General features: G+C 43.7%; 1 protein-coding gene across 1 annotated transcript in view; it reads right to left on the reverse strand.

The window, feature by feature from the left end:
• Positions 1-21,987, reverse strand: part of LOC115083943 (GTPase IMAP family member 7-like) — a 34,993-nt gene extending 13,006 nt beyond the window's left edge. Inside the window, exons 1-2 of the mRNA XM_029588094.1 lie at positions 21,785-21,987; positions 18,840-18,932 (exon numbers count right to left, since the gene is read on the reverse strand). Coding sequence (XP_029443954.1) covers positions 18,840-18,891 — 52 coding nt within the window. The 5' untranslated portion in view covers positions 18,892-18,932; positions 21,785-21,987. The remainder of the gene's footprint in view (positions 1-18,839; positions 18,933-21,784) is intronic.
• Positions 21,988-22,417: the final 430 nt, after the last annotated feature.

Genomic DNA, 22,417 nt, shown 5'->3' on the forward strand with positions numbered 1-22,417 from the left:
ATTTGTGCTTGCCCCTCAACTTCACATTCTTGACCAATACTCTATCACCCTCTTCCACTGAGGATGGCATTACTTTCGCATCCCATCTGCGTTTGTTGGCTAGTTGATGTTTCTCAGCTTCCTGAGTAGCCAGCTCGTATGCATACTTCAACCTCTGACGTAACTCTCGTACATATTGGTGATGAGTTTTAGCGTTATGACCCACTGGACTGATGCCGAAGCATAAGTCTATTGGAAGTCGAGGTTCTCTTCCAAACATGAGAAAAAAACGGAGAAATTCCAGTACTGTCATTCCGAGTACAATTATAGGCATGTACTAGTGGCCGAACATATTTTCTCCAATGTACCTTACGCTTATCCTCTAATGTACCCAACATTTCTATTAAGGTTCTATTGAAGCGTTCTACTGGATTTCCTCGAGGGTGATATGGAGTGGTTCTGGATTTAGTGCCTGCTATTCTACATAGCTCTGAAATGAGTTCAGATTCAAAATTGGCTCCTTGGTCACTATGGATTCGTTTTGGAAATCCATAGTGGCAGATGAAATTCTCCCACAGGGTAACAGCAACAGTTCTTGCAGTCTGATCTCTAGTGGGATATGCCTGAGCATACTTAGTAAAGTGATCCGTGACTACCAAAACATTTCGTGTATCCTTGTCGTCAGGCTCTAAGGTAAGGAAGTCAATGCAAACTAGCTCCATGGGGGGGTAAGCTTTTATATTTACCAAGGGGGCTGCTTTTTCTGCTCTAGCTTTTCTCCGCACACATCTTTCGCATGTCTTCACCCATTGCTCTACCCCATGTGCCATTCTCGGCCAATAAAAACGTGCACGTGCTAAGTCCAAGGTCCATTCACAACCCAGATGGCCAGTTTCATCATGTACCCCCTCCAGAGCTCTATGACGATATTTTCTTGGAATCACAAGTTGTTGGTGTGGTCCTCCACTCCTCATCACTTTTCTGAAAAGTACTCCCTCTTGAAGACATAGTTTTTGCCATTCTCTGAAGAATAATCGCAATTCTGGATGCTCCCGATTCCTGTCTCGATCTTCAAATTTCTCACCTCTCTCCAGCATCATTATGACTTGGGATAAACATGGGTCTTCCCTCTGGAACACTCTCCAGTCACCCAAGGTAAACCCAGGTAGGGTGGGTTGTCCAGGCCACAGGTCCGGGTCATCAAAATCATCTGGAACAGCATCTCCTCCTGCAGGTAAGATTTCCACCAAGGCACCAGGGCTGCACTCAAACTTGGAAGTAGAATGAGGTGTAATGGGAGTGTCGTAGTCTCCCGAATCTTCAGAAATATGTGTCAAAATAGAGACATCATGCTTCTGGAATGCCGCCTTACATATTACCTTAGATAGAGTGTCCATTCCTTCTTGATCTGTCTTCACACGAGATAGCATCTTGGCAACCCTCTCCTCATATTTCAAAAATTCTTCATCATCTTCTTCAGGATCATGTGGTCTCCTAGACAACCCGTCAGCATCTATATTGGCTTTACCAGATTTGTATCCGATGTCAAAGTTGTACAGGGAGAGGGATGCTAACCATCGATGACCTGTGGCATCCAGTTTAGCAGTCGTCAGGACGTACGTCAGAGGGTTATTATCTGTCACTACTTTAAACTCTGCACCATATAGATAATCATGAAATTTTTCACAAACTGCCCATTTAAGGGCTAAAAATTCCAATTTGTGGATAGGGTAATTCCGTTCACTTTTAGTGAGCCCACGACTGGCATATGAAATCACTCGCAGTTTTCCTTCTTGAATTTGGTAAAGTGCAGCGCCTAGCCCTGTAGTGCTGGCATCAGTGTGTAATACATAAGGTCGCTTCCAATTTGCAAAAGCCAACACAGGGGCAACCGTGAGTTTTTCCTTTATAATTTCGAATGCTTTCTGACATTCTGAGGTCCACCGCGTACCCAATAGCTGCTGACTTTGAATCCGGGCTTCTTTCCTATCCTTTCGACTGTTTGTTAGTCCCACCAACAGATTACTGAGCGGCTTCACCAAGCGTGAGTATTGATTCACGAATCTTCGGTAATAGCCCGCAAATCCTAGAAAAGATCGCAGCTCTCTAATGTTTTTAGGTTGTGGCCACTTAGTAATGGCTGAAATTTTCTCTTCATCGGGGAGCACCCCCTTCTCTGAGATATGATGACCCAAATATTTCACTGACTTCTGAAAGAATTTACATTTAGATGGAGAGAGCTTCAATCCACATTTCAACAGTCGTTGTAACACCCTCATCAATCGGTCCTCATGCTCTTCCAGTGTGTCCGAGAATATTATAAGATCATCCAAGAAGGCCACAACTTCATGTAGATTAATATCAGTCATTACTTTCTCTATCATTCTTTGAAAACTTGCTGGAGCATTTGTCAGTCCTTGAGCCATTCTCTTAAACTGCCAGTTTCCAAAGGGCGTGGTAAATGCAGTTTTAGGCCTATCCATTTCTTCTACCTCAATCTGATAGTACCCACTCTTGAGATCTAGTACTGAGAACCACTTGCTACCTGATAGGAGAGTGAATGTCTCCTCAATTCGAGGCAACGGATAGGAGTCTTTTCTGGTTATGTTGTTCAATTTACGATAATCAACAACCATCCTCAAGGTACCATTCTTCTTTCTAACCAATACCACAGGTGAAGCATAAGGGCTATCAGACTCCTCAATCACTCCTGTGGCTAATAGCTCCTTCAGGTGCTGCCTGAGATCCTCAAAGTCAGCTGGGGATACATGACGTGTGCGCTCTTTAAATGGAGTTGGATCCAACAGGGTGATTTTATGCATTATTCCTGGAATACATCCAATATCAAGGTCATGACAGGAAAATGCTCCTTTTGCCTCTTGATTAATTCTCTTTTCTATATGCTGTTTAAACTCTTCAGATATTGGAGAATCTCCGAAGTCTAGCGACACCTTCTCAGACTCCATGTTACCCTCTCCAATAGATTCTAGTTTAGCACCATCCTTATAGGTCGAGCCTGTAACGTTCATGGTCCTCACTATATCGACTGGCTCACCTACACCCAATGTCCTTCTAGGAGGCAAACTGATGCTACAATCCGATATATTCTTCAATAGCACCCTAGCCTTTATGTGCGACTTACTGCCAGTTCGGATGAGTTGAGGTTGTACTAGTAAGCCTCCGGGTAGAGGATAATTTTCTGAAGCCTCAAGCAATATGGACAAACTCTGACCATGTCTGGGCATTCTCAGAATGCATTCCACTTCCTTCGCTTCATCCCTTTCGAACACTATTGGTCTGGTGCTGGTCAATCTAGCCATCATTGGCCTAGTAACTCTTTGATTGGAACTTTGATGAGAAACATAGGTCTGATATGTAGTTACCCAATTTTTGTCCATGGCTAACTCCTTAAGGTAATTTGGGCCAGCCAGTTCTTTACAGTCATGTATTAGATGTCTGAGAATATTTGTTCCCACTATTAAAGGCAGGGGTTTGTTCTTTTGATCGGGACAGACTAGAGCAAGGACAGAATATTTGTTCCCACTTCCACAGGCCTCCTTGGGAAACTGTACTTCAACTTCAATATACCCCAGATAAGGAACAGGTTGACCTCCTGCACCCGTAACACAAAGTAAGTCTTCTAGCGGGTATAGCTTCCGATGTGATAAATAGTCTTCATAGAAGGTTTGTGTTATGCACGTCACTTGAGAGCCAGTGTCCACTAAGCAAGGGCACTGCACACCATCCAAATAAGCGGTTGCAGAACAAACCTTTCCCACGAGGCGTTTCAAAACATCATCTGGTAGAGGACATGGTGGGATATGATCACTGGATATTTTTCTTTTGGGACTTATCTGAATTGCATTTGGTGCCTTTGTCTGCCCCTCGCAAAAGCACCTTTTTAGTTTAAAGGAGTATTTGAAACCTGCCTAATGCTGGGTATTTTTTTTTTTCAAATTTTTCCCGCAATTTCTGTTGGACTAGAGCAGCATTTACAGGATTGATGCATTCTCCCATCATGTGTCCATTCTCTCCACAGTTATAGCAAAATGAAAGTATCTTGGGATGATGCCTCCCTTTTTGAGGCATCTTCTCTACCCAAGAGTTTCTTCGCATCATGCTGTTTGCAACAGGGCTATTTACTATTTCTGAATTGGCAGCTCTACAATGAGTGATCAATGGGGCGAGCAAAACATTATCTTCTCCTGAAAATGTTCCCAACTCAGATCCCACCTTAAACTCACTTGCCTCTGGTGTCATATGTTGAGCAATGCTTATGTCATTTGCTAGGTAAGTCCTGCTTACAGGTTTAATCTGGGTAACTCCCAATTGACGTATCCTCCTAGATTCTTTCATGTTTCTTTCTTCCTCAATCGTTCTGATTTTAAATAGCAGCTCCGAGTACTGTGGCAGTTTCTTCGACTGGCTCTCTAATAAGTCCCTCAATTGCAGTCGGGTAATCAGGGTCTCCTCCCAGCACCCACGTACAAACTGTTGTAGTAACTTCCTGTCTGGGGCGAGCCCAAAGAAAATTCCCCGCTCCACGACTTTCTGTAACAGGACCTGAAGCCTTCTCAAATAGTCTGAAGATTTTTCTTTGCCATTCTGGAAAGTTTCAATAAATTGAAAAAATAATTCCTCTCCATTAGTTACACTGCCATATGCCTTCTCCAGTTCCTCTAAACACTGCTCTGCTGTGGCGCTTTTATCTATGTAAGAGACAATATTTAAAGCTGGAGGAAGGAGACTTTCAATTAATTTCCTTTTTTTTGCACCTGCGGTGAGATCTGGATCCTGCAGTAATTGCTTAATTTGAATATGCCAAGTTTCATAGTCTCCTTCATTACTAGGTTTAGGGACATTTCCAGAGAAAACTTTAATTTTGTAGTACGTATGATTCAACTCTGCGCCCTTTTCCTTAGGAGTTTTGATCACATGCTCCACTATAACCTTTGAAACATCCGGAGGAATAGAAATTGGTGGAATGGAATATTGAGAAGAATTGACTGCCACAGGATGTTGGGTTAGCATAGCATCCAAGCACTTGGGGACTCTTTTTCGGCTTTTAACTGGAGTCTGCAATATACTCTGGGGTGATTGATCTATATCTCGTGTTTCTTTTTCTTGTGACCCCAAACTCTCAATCATGAGAGCAGATGTTCTTTTTCTCAGATCTTGAATATTGATTTTATGACTGTCAGCTATATATGCTAATTCTTCTTGAAGTCGATCTGTCATATCTAAAAGTATGTCACTCACTAGTGGGTCAGTGCATGCTTCAGGGGACATTGACTCAACATCCTGTTCTGATACTGTCTCATCTAAGACAGGTAAAATTATCCACTGACTGTCCAGTTCCCCTTTTAAGCTCATTCTTTCTAAAATAATTATAGAAAGCGGTTCTTCAAACTCACACAAAACTTGATCAGATGACTCAGCTCTTAAACGTTTCAATTTTGTAACTACACCTGCTGGGCTTAATGCATCTTCTACACTTGCTAAAGATATTTCAGGATTTACAGAACTCAGAATAACAGATCTATCAGGAATACAATCATAGTACTTGCAATACTCCATTTTGTATGAGAAAGAAACAAAGAGAATACTGTGCTCACTTCACTATTGATGCTGGGTCGCTCAGTAGCAGGTCAGACAGAGAGAAGAGAAAAAAAAAAACACTGCCCCACGTTGATGCGCCAGAATTTGTTGTAACCCTTGAAGTTCAATTTTCTTTATGACTTCTTGTGTCTGAAACCTGCACTTTGATTCCCAACCCAGTATCAGAAATGAATCCACACGCTCTTTAGTGAGTAACAGTTTTATCTTTACTGGAATGAATGACTGAAATAAATCTGTTCACTTCCTAAGCATCTGCATTTGTCATATAAACACATGTATATAGTACAAGAGAAAACTCAACTTTGTCATAAACTCATGTTAAGTATTTCAACCAGAATCAGCATGTGATATAGCACCCGACCTTAAGCAGTCTCTGAACAAGCAAAGTCCCAGATTGTATCCTACTGTGTGTCCATTTGAATATAGAACTGAAGAGGGCGTCAGTACTGCTGCTCCAACTGCCAAATCCACAATACAGCAGCCTCTATCCGAAAGAAGAGCTTCAAATCCTGACAGGGCACAGTTCAACTACTCCCAAGTCGTCCACAGCAGGGTTCCAGAAAAGAGAACCTTAATCAGTACAGATAATATTTATTAATTCAGAGCAGGGCAGGAACTCTGTTCAAGCTGAGCAGTGATCTGTTTGCACATGCTCAGACAATCCAATTTTTATAAATCTCTTTAGGTAAAGTAAAAACAACTTCAATACATCTCAAAACAATGTTAACTAACATAAATACATTACACATGAATACAATTATAGAGGGCTGCTCACCTTAATCAGTACAGATAATATTTATTAATTCAGAGCAGGGCAGGAACTCTGTTCAAGCTGAGCAGTGATCTGTTTGCACATGCTCAGACAATCCAATTTTGAATCTCCTTTCCCCCCCCAGCTCTTAAAGAGACAGCACTCTATTGTCAGTCTTTTCATGTCACAATGATGATTCAACATTTCTCTGCCCTAGTTCCTAGAGGTATGTTACACATACATACCCACACAGGCTCCCTTTCACTCTCACGCATACACCCTCACACAGGAGACCTATGTCTCTCTCTCACAAACCCCTCACACAGGTGCTCTCTCACACATATACAATCCCGTCTCACAGGCTTGCTCTCTCACAAACAAGCACCCTCACATACAGACAATTGCTTTTTCATACCCACCAACTCCCAATTTCTCACCAACATACACACTCCTTCACAGTCTCCTCACATAGGCACCCACACTTAAGCACCCCCCCACTCTCTCTCACACCCCTCTCTCCTGCTCTCTCTCACCCCTCTCCTCTGCTATCTCTCATACCCCCCTCTCCTGCTCTCTCATCCCCTCCCCTACTTTCTCACACCTCCCTCCCCTCCTCTCTCTCAAACCCGCCCCCTGCTCTCTCTCACACCCCCTCTCACGGGTCCTTCCTCTTCACCGCGAGTGGAGCACGTCATGCTTGCGGTGAAGAGGAAGACCCAGAGTGCTGCGAGCAAAGCGCATCATGCTTATGGCAAAGAGGAAGGCCTGGAGTGCCGCAAGCGGAGCATGTCACTCTCGCCACAAACAGGAAGGCCCAGAATGCCACGAGCCAAGCGAGTCAGGCTTGCGGCGAAGAGGAAGGCCCCGGTGTGCTACTCCATTCGCGGCACGCCAGGGTCTCCTGGAAAATCTGCACAGGGGGACTAAAGATTGTGCGGTGCCTGGTGTTGGTTGTAGCAACTCCACCTGCACCGGTCCGCAATGACCAACACAAACCCCATAATCCTCCCGCCTGGCAGCTCTTTCTTTCTTGCTTCCCGCAGGGACTGAGGACTCTGTGGGCTTGCTGGCAGAACTGTGCATTGATGAGCCTGAAGGCAAGGTGAGGCAGCCATGGATGGAGAGTTTTAAAGGGCAATTTTTGATGCCTCAAAACTTTGCCACCTGAAGCAGCCGCCTCACCCTGCCTCATTATAGAACCACCCCTGGCACTAAAGTATACTGAATATGCTTGCCTTCCGAGGATGGGAGTTGCAGCTTAGTGGTGATCATAACTTGATTGTTGGCTGGAATTGTATTTTCATAAATGAAAATCCCCCAAAGTAATGTCACCCTCAACGTAATGCAAAGTCACCCAGAGTTGTTCGTGCTGAATAGCACATGTTGTGTATACAGGTTGGAACGGAGGATGACCCATGCCACTGGAGGTCAGGCCAACGTCCCGTGACTGAGACTTGCCCCTGCCTAGATTAACATCGGCCTTCTCTTGGCACGCACACTTGTTTGTGCAGCTCTATAAAGATCGGGGATTCCCCGGGACCCACAGAAGCCTCACCTATGGGTGGATGCACAGGGACTTTCCCGATTGTGAAACTTCTGGCAAAAGCTATCCCGGGGCTTCCCAGCTAAGGTGCAGCCTGGATGTAGGTATAAGGATCGATGATGTATCCTTCTTAAGTGACGTATCTTTCTTAATCAATGTTATATTTGTTACACGATAATGACTGTATATATCTCCTCTGGAAATCAATAAACAGTGATTTAATATTTAAACATATAGGACTGCTGCAGGATTTAAAAATAGCAATACATTTGGCGCTGCGAGCAGGGTATATCTTTAAATATGTCACTGTTTAAGAAGAGGAAAAGTTCAAAACAATCAGAAAGTGAGGGAGATGTTAAAGATGTACAAATAGAAATCCCAGGCTGGGATGTAGTACCTTATAATGTTATGGCCACTGAGTGGTCGAAATGTCCAGGATTATGTGAAAACTGGCAATCCTGTTTAAAGGATTCAGAGCCAGTGGACATGGTGAGGTGCATGCAAAGAGTGGTAGTGGAAAATGGAAAAAAAAGAGTCATTAAGTGTAGGACACCGAGGGTGGATTTTATTATCTGCCTATCGAAAAATACATCAGGATAGGGATCGTCAACATCAGAAAATAGCTGAATTGGAACAGCAAATCTGTGACCTATGGAATCAGAATAAATTACTTACTGACAAAGTAGACACATATCAGACATTTGCTGAAAGGGCAGCTGTCCAGGTGGCACATGTCAGGAACTGTTTGGAATCAGGTCTCGTGCCTTTGTCTGATTGCCCTTGCAGTGAAGAACTGCTGCCTGCCCAATTCCTGGGGCAGGGAATGGCTTCAAATCCAGGAATCACAGCCCAGCCTCAATTTACACCTGGAGCAGACTTGCACAATTGTGAAGCGATTCAGAATTGGGTCATGGGGGAACACCGGGGGGGGGGGGCTCCTCTATTGGGGATATTGACAATTTGGTTGATGTAGAAGCAATCCCTAGTGTTAAAGTTTTACAGTTTGAAAAGACACAGGGAGTTAAGGGGTTAACAATAGAGAGAAAGGAGGGCGAGTGGGGGGTGCAGGAAAATGTTTCCCAAAGGCAAATACAAACAGCAGAGGAAACTCCTTTAAATAAATTGATCTTTCATTTTAAAAGTTGCAAACAGACTGATGGGGAATTAAAGATATTTGCAGAAAATGTGCTTGATTTAGCAAGAATGTTTAATTTTGTTTACACTGTCAGAACAGGGAATGTGAACCTCTCTTCATGACTAGCATTGAATTTGTACAAAATCTATAAAGGTTTGGTTTCTATAAGCGCTGGGTATGGTAAATACGTGTATGGAAATGGTCAGCATTGCTCTATGGTTCAACTTTCTTTTCCATCAGGCAGATGTGCGATATAGTCTTTATGTCTGATAGTGATGATCCTGCTACAAGAAAGGGGAGACAAGATTAAAAGAAAATTCTTCTGGTCCTGAATCAGCAGACAGGAATGCCTATCACATGACTAAATGTGTTCATAAGTTTCTATTTTTTACATAAGAACATAAGAACATGCCATACTGGGTCAAACCAAAGGTCCATCAAGCCCAGCATCCTGTTTCCAACAGTGGCCAATCCAGGCCATAAGAACCTGGCAAGTACCCAAAAACTAAGTCTATTCCATGTTACCATTGCTAATAATAGCAGTGAATATTTTCTAAGTCAACTTAATTAATAGCAGGTAATGGACTTCTCCTCCAAGAACTTATCCAAACTTTTTTTTGAACCCAGCTACACTAACCACGTCCTCTGGCAACAAATTCCAGAGCTTAATTGTGCGTTGATTGAAAAAGAACTTTCTCTGATTGGTTTTAAATGTACTACATGCTAACTTCATGGAGTGCACCCTTATTGTCCAAAAGAGTAAATAACTGATTGAGATTTATCCATTCTAGACCTCTCATGATCTTAAAGACCTCTATCATATCCCCCCTCAGCCGTCTCTTCTCCAAGCTGAAAAGCCCTAACCTCTTCAGCCTTTCCTCATAGGGGAGCTGTTCCATTCCCCTTTATCATTTTGGTTGCCCTTTTATATGTAATGTGATGAAATATTATAGATAGTGTTAGGGAAAGAACCTGTATGGCAAAATGAGTTAAAACATGCAGTTAGTTTCCGAGTGCCTTGCTCTTTGAACAAAGCAGATGTTTGTAGTTGTTTATACAGAGATCGGATATAAAAGATGAGATAAGCTTCCTCCTTATCTTATTGCTTTTTACTTCAAAAATTATAAAGGGGGATTTCCTTTTATCATGCAGTTTCTTTTACTTTTATTTTTTGCAATTTAGAAACAGCGTGTAGAAACACCTGCCAGGAATGGCAAGAACAAGGGGTCAGAAAGGGGGAGGGGAAAAGGCAAAGGGGGCTTTTCATAACTGCAAATTAGAGGAACTGAAAGAGGGGAAGGAAGTAAGGGACGTGCCATAGTGCTCAGAACCGAGAACTAAAGGAGGGGAAGCGAAACAGGAGTTAAAGGTATATAATGTACTGCAGAATGATGTAAAGGTGTTGCCCGCTCTCCTACGACCCCCGTGCTTGCAAGCCCGTGAAATAAACCCTCTAAGATGTTTCACTTACTGATTATTCCCAGAGAGGAATCTGATTGTTGCTTACACTGCCTTGAAGGGACTGTACACACTATGGCCGGGAGGCGGGGGAAACCATCACATTCTTTGCCACAAGAAAGATCCCCTTCAAGCTTTCATTTTTTTTGGACTGAAGTGCTTAGGATTTATTCAAAAGCTTCTGTTCTCCTGTTTTTATTTGTTTCATGAAAGCAATATAATCTCTATGTGAAATGTCATAACTGATTCTCATGTCGAGAATCACTTAGTTCATACCTGGTTACATACATACTCGCAGCTGCCGCTATTTTGTTGCTCACATACACGGCAAAGACTGAACGGACGCAGTTTTATTGGTCCTTAAGTTGCTATTCTCTGTGTTCCTGGCATGAGCTGTCTGCGTGCGCCCAACATTCAGAGAATACTTTTTCTTTGTAAGAAAGAATTAGGATAGATTTTTGAAACAGAGGTTTGTTTTTTGTTTCTAACCTCCTGTATCAGCGGCAGGTGGGGGAACATATGCCACACCTAAGTTTAAATGTTCTGGAAATCTAAAGAGAAAAATCAGCAGGCTATACTATACTGGCAGTGGGAGACCGGAGACCGTACTTCAATGCAGGGTGGAGGGACACCCAAATAGCAGCACCTGAAGAGCCTTTCCCGTTCAGGCTACACTGAGCGCAGAGAGCCTGGCATTGAACACACAATGAAAGCAGGGGGCCCCCAAGCGTCAGGAAAGGCTAACTACACTCCTGGGGGAATTCTGCGGAAAAAAATGTTAAATTCTGCGCACAAAAACCTACAATTCTGCAAACTTTATATTGGTCAAAATAACACAATTTACAGGACAGTCTTTAAGTAATTACATGTACAATTAATACAGAAAAAAGTTATTACTTAGAGATGCAGAATTTTAAATATTTTGAGTAGGATTTCCCTAGAAATTCACTGTAAGAGTTGTCCCTTCCACTCGCTCTCCCTACTCCCCTGGCCACTTTGCCCTCTCAGGCCCCAACTCCTCCACCTGCCAGTATCTCTCCCCTCCAGCTCTAGGCTCAACCCCTTCCACTCTATCGCCAGTCCCCTCAATACTGCCCCTCACACAGGCTCCCTCTGTCCCTCCCTCTCTCACACACACATGCTCCCTCTCTCTAGTACACACACACATCCCCTCATACAGGCTCCCTCTCTCCCTCTCTCCCACACACCCACACAAGCTCCCTTTCTCTCTAACACATACATCCTCACACAGGCTACCTATGTCTCTCTCACGCAGCCCTTCACACAGGCTCTGTCTCACACATACACAATCCCTTCACACAAGCTAGCACCCTCACATACACACAATCCCTTTTTCATACACACGAGCTCCCAATCTCTCACACACATACACACTCCTTCACAATCTCCTCATAAAGGCTCCCTCTCTCTGGCACCCACACTCAAGCATACCCCCCTCCCCCCCCCCCCCCCCCGCTTTCTCACCTCCCATGCTCTCTCTCACACTCTCCTGCTCATCCCCCTGCTCTCTCACTCCCCTTGCTCTCTCACCCTCCCCTCCCCTCTCTCACCTTCCCGTCTCTCTCACCCTCCCTTCTCCCTGTTCTCACCTTCCCCTCTCTCACACCCCTTCCCTCTCCCACACCCCCTCTCCTTTCTCACACCCCCTCCCCTCTCCTCTCTCCTCCCCTATCCTCTCTCACATCCCCTCCCCTTTCTCATACCCCTGTCCCTCTCCTCTCACACACACACACATTCACTCTCACTGGGGCCTTCATCTTCACCGTGAGTGGAACATACTCTGGTCGCAGCACACGCGGGGGCCTTCATCTTCGCTGCGAGCAGAGCACACTCCGTTTGCGGCACCTGAGGGCCTTCATCTTTGCTGCGAACAGTGTGCCGGGGCCTTCATTGTCCCTGCGAGCGGAGCACGTCCCACAGCACACGGGGACCTTCATCTTCGCCGCGAATGGCAAGCTAGGGGCTTCGTCTTTGTGCGCTCCGTTCGCGGCATGCCAGGGGGTCTCTTCTGCCATTTTCTACACAGAATTTGGCAATTCTGCATGGGGGGGAATCCTACGCAAATTCTGCACTCCACAGTAGCGCAGAATTCCCCCAGACCTAGAGATTGCAACGGATGACAGAAGATACCATGGACACTCCTGGCAGATTAAAGATACGCTTTGCTATTTTAAATTGGCCAGTTTCTAGGTCAATGAAACTCCAGGTGTACTTAGATGGGGTTTAGGTAATACTTGATTGATGACGTCATATGTCCAATTACACAGAGAAAGCCTTAGACTAATAGACTGCGCTTTTCCTCTTTAGTTAAGGTACTTTGTACATTGCAGACAGACATTGGTAGATCTGTCTGTCTGTAATCAGAATGCATTCACAAGCCCTGACCAAGCAAAAATGCAAAAGACCTTCTATTCTGCAGATTCTTGTTTCATCTCCATTTTCTTGGACTACCTTCATGAACCTTCTGTACAAAATTGCTTCCTTTGATTGCTTTTGAATCCTTGGGACATTATTGGCTTTTCTTAATATTTCTTAATTACGCCATCTCATGCTTGGTATATCATAGAATGTCCTATACCATTAGCTCTAATAGCTAATTGCACACTAGCAGGCCCATACAGTAAGAAACGCATCTCTCTCCCGTGCGCGCGATTCAGGGGGGACAGATATGCAAATTAGGGCTACCGCATCCCTAGCGCCTCTTTTTTGACAGGAGCGGCGGCTGTCAGCGAGTTTGACAGCCGATGCTCAATTTTGCCGGCGTCGGTTCTCAAACCCGCTGACAGCCACGGGTTCAGAAACCAGACGCCAGCAAAATTGAGCGTCCGGTTTTCAACCCGCGAGCCGCAGACCGATTTCAAATTATTATTATTTTTTTTTACTTTGGGACCTCCGACTTAATATCGCCATGATATTAAGTCAGAGGGTGTACAGAAAAGCAGTTTCCCGGTGCCGGCAGAAATTAACGCCTACCTTTGGGTAGGCGCTAATTTCTGAAAGTAAAGTGTGCGGCTTGGCTGAATAAAGGGTAAAGCTAGCGCGTCGAAAACATGCGTCCAAATGCTGTATCGGCCTGATAGTAATTTCCTGTGAAGGGGATATAAGTTTAAGTTGCTTTCCCTTTTGACTGAACTAGCACATTTCCTTTCTTATTGCTTATTTCCAGGCTTGCAATGAGAAATGCACTTTTGTAGCCCTGTATCCAATGATCTTTTTTTTTTTTCTAATACATTTTAGGATCCAGTTCTCCTTTTGCTAGAAGTAGCTTGGTACCTTGCTACCTATACAGGCCACAGTGCAAGGTCACATGTACAAAGTAGAAACATGACTTTAAAAAAACACTTATTTAAGAGTGAGACAGGAGATTGAGAATTTAATGCAAACAGCTCTCTCCTAGTGCTGAATGCTGGAATGAGTTGATTGGACTTCATCTAACTGATTGGACTTCATCTAACAGACTTGTTTAACCGTGAGGTAACTAGTGGACATGTTTAAATGTTAGTTAACGGACATATTAGAACAGTCGTGATACACATTGTATAAAGTCGCGTTGTCTATTTATTTATCCAATTATTTTTGTTGCTGTATTCAGTTAATATATCCATTTTCATTGCTGTATTCGTTATGAAAATCATTATTATATCTAACTTCTCTTTCATAGTAACAAGTTGTTATGAAAATCTTCGTTATATCATTATTATTCTAACTTGTATTTCTTTGTAATAAGTTGTCATATCTGTAAACTGGGGTGAAGGCATGTTCCAAACCTCAGTATATAAAAAACACATACATAAAGAAAGAAAGAAAGAAAGAAAGAAAGAAAGGGTATTTTGGTTGAGTGGCACAGAGGTCAGGCCTAGCCAACCAAGGGATACAGGTGATGGGAGGAGTCATGGATGCTGACTATCAAGGGGATAAAGATATTTATATACGACCTAAGGACCGTGGGTTTGGGTCCCACTGCTTTACGGAATGGAGCAAAAGTATGGGTACAACAAGAAAATGGACCTCCAATACCCACCGTAATTTTGTATATGGGCATTGTTTACTAACTGTATTCGGTAAATATTTGCCCTTGGACTACAATTCCCGGGGATATTCACTATTTTGAAGTTACAGGGCCTCAGATAGTATGAGTGATTACTAATAACAAGACTGGAATCCCAGGTATTTCATTACCCTTCAGCGGGTGCCTATTTAATATCACTAAATTTGTGTGGGACAATGATACGTATTTGTTGGCTCCTATTGAAGAACATTTCTGGAAAGACCCCTGGCAATATCACCTATCGTGGATACTTACTCCTCATTGTAGCCTCCCTCTGGATATGCTGTCTCACTTAATGAATAATACCTTTGTGCTGCAACATCATATTGCTTTAATAAATCTATTTTGGAACATGAAATGCAGGCAATTGTGACAAAAGGGCCACTATTAAAATTAGCAACTAAAACAGAAGCTGATACAGCCCATAGTTAATTTTTATTGGAATGTTAAGTTTGTATTGTCACATGAAAAATGATTGTATGATTCTTGCATAGATAATGCTTTGAAAATTAAACAAATATGTTACCAAGAGATTACTTTGGAACCTCGAAACATCAAGGGGGTCGAATGTAAGATAAAGTATTAATGTGCTATGATGTTTCAAGGTCCCAAAGTAATGTCACCCTCAACGTAATGCAAAGTCACCCAGAGTTGTTCGTGCTGATTAGCACATGTTGTGTCTACAGGTGGGAACGTTGCCCCAGGCAAGGGAGGATGACCCATGCCACTGGAGGTCAGGCCAACGTCCCGTGACTGAGACTTGCCCCTGCCTAGATTAACATCGGCCTTCTCTTGGCACTCACACTTGTTTGTGCCGCACTATAAAGATCGGGGATTCCCCGGGACCCACAGAAGCCTCACCTGTGAGTGGATGCACAGGGACTTTCCCGATTGTGAAACTTCCGGCAAAAGCTATCCCGGGGCTTCCCAGCTAAGGTGCAGCCTGGATGTAGGTATAAGGATCGATGATGTATCCTTCTAATGTGATGTATCTTTCTTAATCATTGTTATATTTGTTACACGATAATGACTGTATATCTCCACTGGAAATCAATAAACAGTGGCTTAATATTTAAACATATAGGATTGCTGCATGATTTAAAAATAGCAATAGATCCCTAAAGCTGGGGGATGCTGGAACAAGTTGTATTTGGATGGGTTGTGGCATAGGTCCTGAGGCTGACTGGATGGTCAGTGTGGTTGGCGTCTCTCATCCACTGTGTAGCCACAGGCCTTCATTTGACCGGTGAGAATGTGGATACATCTGGCTCGGTTTGTGTGCTCTTCTTATTAGCTCTGGGCATGCCTCTGAAGTTGTAGTTTGCAAGAACAACTTGAAAAATATTTGAAAAAGGAAGGAGTGTGTGTGTGTGTCCGCAAGGCCAGTAATGGCTGTAAGTTGGAAAAATGTGTGAGAGCTGGAGAGGGGAGGGGAGTAAAAGAAAAAAAGGTAAACCTTGACTTAACTGCAGTCGGGAGCCCAGGGAAGCCTGTGTTGAGCTGCACACAGGCAGTGCTTTCATTAGGAACAATAACCTACCTAGAATGTTTCGGTTTTGATGGGGATCCAAAAAAAAAGGAAAGGTGCCTACGAACCTTTAGGCTGTCTTGATGAGGGGAAAAAAGGAAGGAGGAGTTAGAACTGAAAAAGTTAAATGCCTATTTGGCCAGGTGAGAAAGGAGGGGAAAAATAACTTAATCAAAAGGAGGAATTTACCCAGCAGGGTAGGGCAAACACTCACACCAGCAAACACACGCAGGAGGGGGAAGAGAAACCTTTCCCAGGCAAGCAGTGAGAACTTGCGTTTTAGGATAAATAGATAACTAAAGAAAGAGGGTAAGTGAAAAATGATGTATTATCTGCTCCGGGAATGACATAAGAAGAGGCTAGCTGTGATTCCTTCAGCTGCAAGCTCCCCACTCCAATGTGCAAAGAAAAAAAAACTCCAAAGCCGTTTTACCTGGTGCTCAGGAATTGCAGCAGGGATGGTGCTTGCCTCTGAAGCAATCAACAGCAGCTGCAGGAGGACCTGGGAAGGCTGAGAAGCGCAGCGGGAAGGAGAGGGTGCGGGACGGGGGAGGGAAGCTGGAGCACTGGAGAATTCTGGGAGGAACCAGGGAGCTGTGAAGGGGAAAGAGTACAGATGCTTATAAGGGGAAAAAAAGAGGAAAGAGATAAGAGAATGAGCAGTCGTCTCTGGCCCAAAAGCTGCTGGGTGGAGAGGGCAGTTTTCTGCTTCCCTCCTTCCCAAGATGTGCCTTGTCTCCTCTGTTACTGCTTCCACCTCAGAGGCCAGGTCACGGCATGGGTGGATGAGCACAAATCTTTAAAAAAAAACTGTGGCCAGCAGCAGGAGTCATGTTTAAGCCATGTTATCTCTTGTTGCCGCAAAGCCAGTCTTGGGATAAGATCTGTGAGATTGGCCCCATGGAGGCAGACGACATTCGCTTAAATGTGACCTCTGCTGTTGGTTTGGGGGTGAGGGGAGCAGTGGAATCAAGGAGGATTGCACCGCAGTTTGACAGCATTACATAAGAACATAAGAAATGCCATACTGGGTCAGACCAAGGGTCCATCAAGCCCAGCATCCTGTTTCCAACAGTGGCCAATCCAGGCCATAAGTACCTGGCAAGTACCTAAACATTAAATAAATCTCAAGCTACTATTGCTTATTAATTAATAGCAGTTTACGGATTTAACATCTAGGAACTTATCTAAACCTTTTTTAAACCCAGTAACACTAACTGCTGAAACCACATCCTCTGGCAATGAATTCCAGAGTTTAACTATGCGCTGAGTGAAAAAGAATTTTCTTTGGTTTGTTTTAAATGAGCTACTTGCTAACTTCATGGAGTGCCCCCTGGTCCTTCTATTATCTGAGCGAGTAAATATCTGATTTACATTAACTTGTTTAAAACCTTTCATGATTTTGTAGACTTCTATCATATCCCCCCTCAGTCGTCTCTTCTCCAAACTGAACAGCCCTAATGTCTTTAGCCTTTCCTCATAGGGCAGCCGTTTTGTGCCTCTTAGCATTTTGGTCGCCCTTCTCTGCACTTTCTCCAGTTCAACTATATCCTTTTTGAGATGCGGTAACTAGAACTGCACACAGTATTCAAGATGCAGTCTCACCATGAAGCGATACAGAGGCATTATGACATCCTCCGTTTTATTTTCCATTCCCTTCCTAATAATTCCTAACATTCTGTTTGTTGTTTTGATCGCCACAGCACACTGAGCCAACGATTTCAATATATTATCCACTATGACGCCTCTTTCCTGGGTGGCAGCTCCTAAGATAGAACCTAACACTGTGTAACTACAGCATGAGTTATTTTTCCCTATGTACATCACTTTGCACTTGTCCACTTTAAATTTCATCTGCCATTTGGAAGCCCAATCTTCCAGTCTCATAATGTCCTCTGCAATTCATCACAATCTGCTTGAGATTTAACTACTCCACAAATTTGATCACCTCACTCATTGTACCCCTTTCCAGATCATTTATAAATATATTAAAAAGCACCGGTCCAAGTACAGATCCCTGAGGCATTCCACTGTTTACCTTTTTCCACTGTGAAAACAGACCATTTAATCCTACTCTCTGTTTCCTGTCTTTTAACCAATCTGCAATCCACAAAACACACAAATGTCTGTTTGTTGCCTGACTTTCTGACTACCTATTTACAATAAAACACACAAACTTCTGTTTGTTGCCTGACTTTCTGACTACCTATTTACAATAAAACACACAAACTTCTGTTTGTTGCCTGACTTTCTGATTACCTATTTAAAACAAAACACACGAACACACTAAATAATGTACCCCAAATAGTTTAGTTTTCCCCAATACTTTTAAGTTTTAAAAATGTCTCCAAGCCACCAACAAGGTGATCCTCTCCTCTCAGTGCTCCCACTGGTTTTGGTTTATCCCTGCCTGATGTGGTATGAAGCCAGGGAGGCAAAGGTGTAATAAGTCATTTTTTTTTTTTTAGGTGGCACTTGCCACCCTGTGGTGAAGCCTATGACCCAGAATTGTGGGGTGGAGAGCAGACCTTTTACAAATTGCTCTAACAGGGCTGACAAGGTTACCTCTGGGCCTAACTGCTCCTCAGGATTCAAGCAATTTCAGTAGATCTCTCCCAATGATAATGCAAGTGGTAGCTTTTGCAAGGTTAGACGCATTTCCCTCTGAACTTTAAACAATAGCTCTCCTCTCCATAGCCCAATCATTATTTTGTTGATCCAGTCTTTCATGTAGAGCCTGCTTCTGAATTTACTGACCTTTTGCCAACCTTAGGACTAGTTCTTGGCTCTTAGCATGCATCCTCTTCATGTTGCAAAGTGAGTCCTGGTCTTTTACAGATCCTCCTTGGCCTGCATGAGAGGAAAAGAGAGAGAACCCTAGTGTAAACTGTTTAACTTGACTGCTCTCTAGATACTACTATAATACCAATATTAAACAGAGGGAAAAAATTGCTGTTTCACAATCTTGCCATCTTTACTCCAGCTTTCTCCAAGTACTCTTGCCCAGTCTAGGAGAAAAAACTAGACACTTCAAAAGTAGCATCTGGTTGGACTGTTCCTAGGTAATGGCTTATTACCCCTTCAATCAGGCTCCAATGAAGAACCCAACTACTGCCGTCATAAATGAAGATTTCACACTCACTGTACACACCTACCCTAACATGAATGCAGCAGCTCAAGTACAAGTTTATTTATTTATTTATTTATTTATTTTTAGGTTTTTATATACCGGGAGTTCCTGTATACAATACATATCACTCCGGTTCACAATTAACAGAGAAAACTATCGCCGGGAAGGCGGTTTACATGGAACATACATGGAACATGGAACATATCGAATAAAGTGTACAGATAAAACTATAATAAAGTACAATCTAATTTGAAACAACTGAAATAAACTTAGGAAATAACTTGGTACATGTAACTGAAGCAAGATGAACATTACATTATTGCTGCAAGGCAAGGCTGGATGTTTGTTCTTATTGCTTTAGCTCTCTGGGAAAGCTTGATGGAAGAGCCAAGTTTTGAGTTTCGCCTTGAAAGTAATGTGGCATGGTTCAAGACGGAGGTCTGGTGGTAGTGAGTTCCAGAGAGACGGGCCCGCTGTGGATAGAGCACGTTTTCTCAGGGTAGATTTTGCAGGTTGTGTGATCATTCTATTCTGGTATGCTGTTCTGGTTGGTTTGTTAGAAGAGTGTAGTTGAAGCTGGAAAGTTAGGTTGAGTGGGGAGATGTTGTGAAGTGCCTTGTGAATCATCATGCAGGTCTTGAACTGAATCCTATATTTGATGGGAAGCCAGTGGAGATGTTGGAGGATCGGGGTGATATGGTCCCTTTTTTTGGCATTGGTAAGTATTCTTGCAGTGGCATTCAGTACCATCTGGAGTGGTTTGGTAGTGTATGCTGGAAGGCCTTGCAGGAGTGAATTACAGTAATCTAATTTAGTGAGAATGATGGCCTGGAGTACTGTGCGGAAGTCCCTATAGAGTAGAAGGGGCTTTAGTTTCTTCAGCACTTGTAATTTAAAGAAGCATTCTTTTGTGGTGTTATTTATGAATTTGTTGAGGCTGAGTCTGTTGTCTAGTAGTACTCCCAGATCTCTGACTTGAGGTGCTGTGGAGTATCCTGAGGCGTCTGGAGGGTTGCTGGATGTTGGCGGGGCAGAAGTTTGACTTTCTATTTTTCCAGCCCCCACTATCAATCATCATACAATCTGTCTTTCTTGAGATCTAACTCTGGACACAGGTAGGCATTCATATGGAAACAAACCATTCTGGTTCCTGGCTACACAAAAACATTAAAAAGGAATAAACAAACCTGGCTTCAAAGGAAATAAATAAAATAACCAATGCCAGCTTAAATCAGACAAAATAAAGAGTGATAAATCACCAGGAGAAGATAACATCCACCTCAGACTCCTGAAAGAACTCAAACATGAGATTGCAAACCTGTTACTAGCAGATTTCCCAGTTTCTTGCTACACATTTTGAAAGATTAGGTGTCAAGTGTTAGCAAATTCAAAATTATGTACCAATTATGTGGCAAATTTGGAGGAGTAACCTAGTGGTTAGAGCAGCGGGCTATGACCCTGCCTCTCCTCGCCATTGTTGAGCTCGGGGGTGGACCCTTGTCCTTTGGCAGTGGAGATCCACCTCCTGGTAGGGACCAGGAAGCACCTGCCCCCAGGGGGCAGAACACTGGAGGAGACAGAGGCTAGGATGAGCTTCACCACTGGAAGCCCACAGTCCCCCCGGGTGGAGCCTGTAGGGACCCGGGCCGCTTGGACTTGGGTGGGCCTCGCAGGGTCTCCTGGAAGGATGGAAGTCAGGCATGCCCACAGACAGAAGGGGAGCACGGTCAGGTTCGAGACTGGAGGTCAGTTGGAACAAGGAGGACCAGAATAGCGTAGGTGATGACAAGGCTAGGAACAGACCGACAAAACAGGAGGGTAGGCTATCTAAGAAAGCCGTTAAAGTAACAGAATGGATTAAAGCCAAAAGGTAGTCCAATTTTGAGCTTTATTTGAATGGAGATGCAATTTTATATATGTGCCTGACTCAGGCCGAGTTTCGCCCCATGTAGGGGCTGCTTCAGGGGCTGTATATAGTTAGTCTTAATGTATATGAGTGTACTCTCATAACATTAATTCACAAAATCTCTGGCAGTCTGGTGGTCTCTAAGCTGACCCGCTCTTGATGCAATTCTAGCAGCAGTGCAGGGACACTATCCTGACTCCAAAACATTTATATAAGAGCAGCTGTTTTTTTGAGGAGACGATAGTTGTTTGCTGCATCCACTATAAACTCACTGCTGCTTTTATATAAATATTTTGGAGTCAGGATAGTGTCCCTGCTTCTAATCCATTCTGTTACCCTATAGGAATGGTACAGGTGCTTTTGAATGTAGGTTGCTGACATTCTTGCATGAGTGAAAGAGAATAGAGACCTGCACTTCCTGCAGTGTCAGGTTGTGCAAGAATAAAGGAAACCTGCATTTTCTGCTTGTGGCAGCACCCCCTCAGTGGGAAGGGGAAAAATACGGCTTTTTACCAAGAAGTGCATTACAAAAGAAAGCCTAAAAACATAGACATCCACTTAGTGGCCCTTTCTTGTTATCACGTCAGGCACAGGTGCTAGACCCACGCACAAGAGGCTAAGCAGTTCCTTAGTACAGAAGCAGTTCAGACTATCTGGGTAACTCACGGCAAAAGTCAAATCCTTGGCTCTAAGTTCAGCAGTTCCTGAGTCCTTAGAAAAGGCTGCAAATGTTCCCGCTCAGTCTGAGTCCTTCTTCCTCGCAGTAGCTCTGCTCCGCCTCCAGAACACACCAGTTTTTCTCTCCCTCTCTGAGAGTCAGGTGATGTGCTAGCTCCTTTTATATTTGTTTTCATCTAAGTATACTTGCCAGGATGGAGCTCTAGACGCGCCCTCTCCCCAGAGCTCTGCCCACGACCATCATCCCACCTAAAGGCTGCCCTCTGCCAGTATATTTAGAAGCTAAATCCTCCCTAGGACTTTTGGGGGTGTGTGTGAGAACAAGAGCCCTGTACTTCCTGCTATTCGGTGCCAATGTGTGAGAATAAAGGAGATCTATGGAAGCCCCTGATAAAATGAGAGAGGTGTCTGATGCCTGGCTGAGTTTGCAAAAAAAAATAAATAAAAATGGATCAAGCAGATGCAGTAGTGGGACCTGGCACAGAGGCAAAGGCAGTGTTTCTCCAGCCGAATGGGGAAAGCACCACAACACCCTTCTTTCCCCTCTGTGATTGGTCTGACTGCACCCCTCCTCCTTCCATGAACTGATAGTTGCTTTTCTTGAACCTACACCTTGGCATA

This window comes from Rhinatrema bivittatum, chromosome 2 (genome assembly GCF_901001135.1).
Source record: "Rhinatrema bivittatum chromosome 2, aRhiBiv1.1, whole genome shotgun sequence".
Taxonomy (NCBI): Eukaryota; Metazoa; Chordata; class Amphibia; order Gymnophiona; family Rhinatrematidae; genus Rhinatrema; species Rhinatrema bivittatum.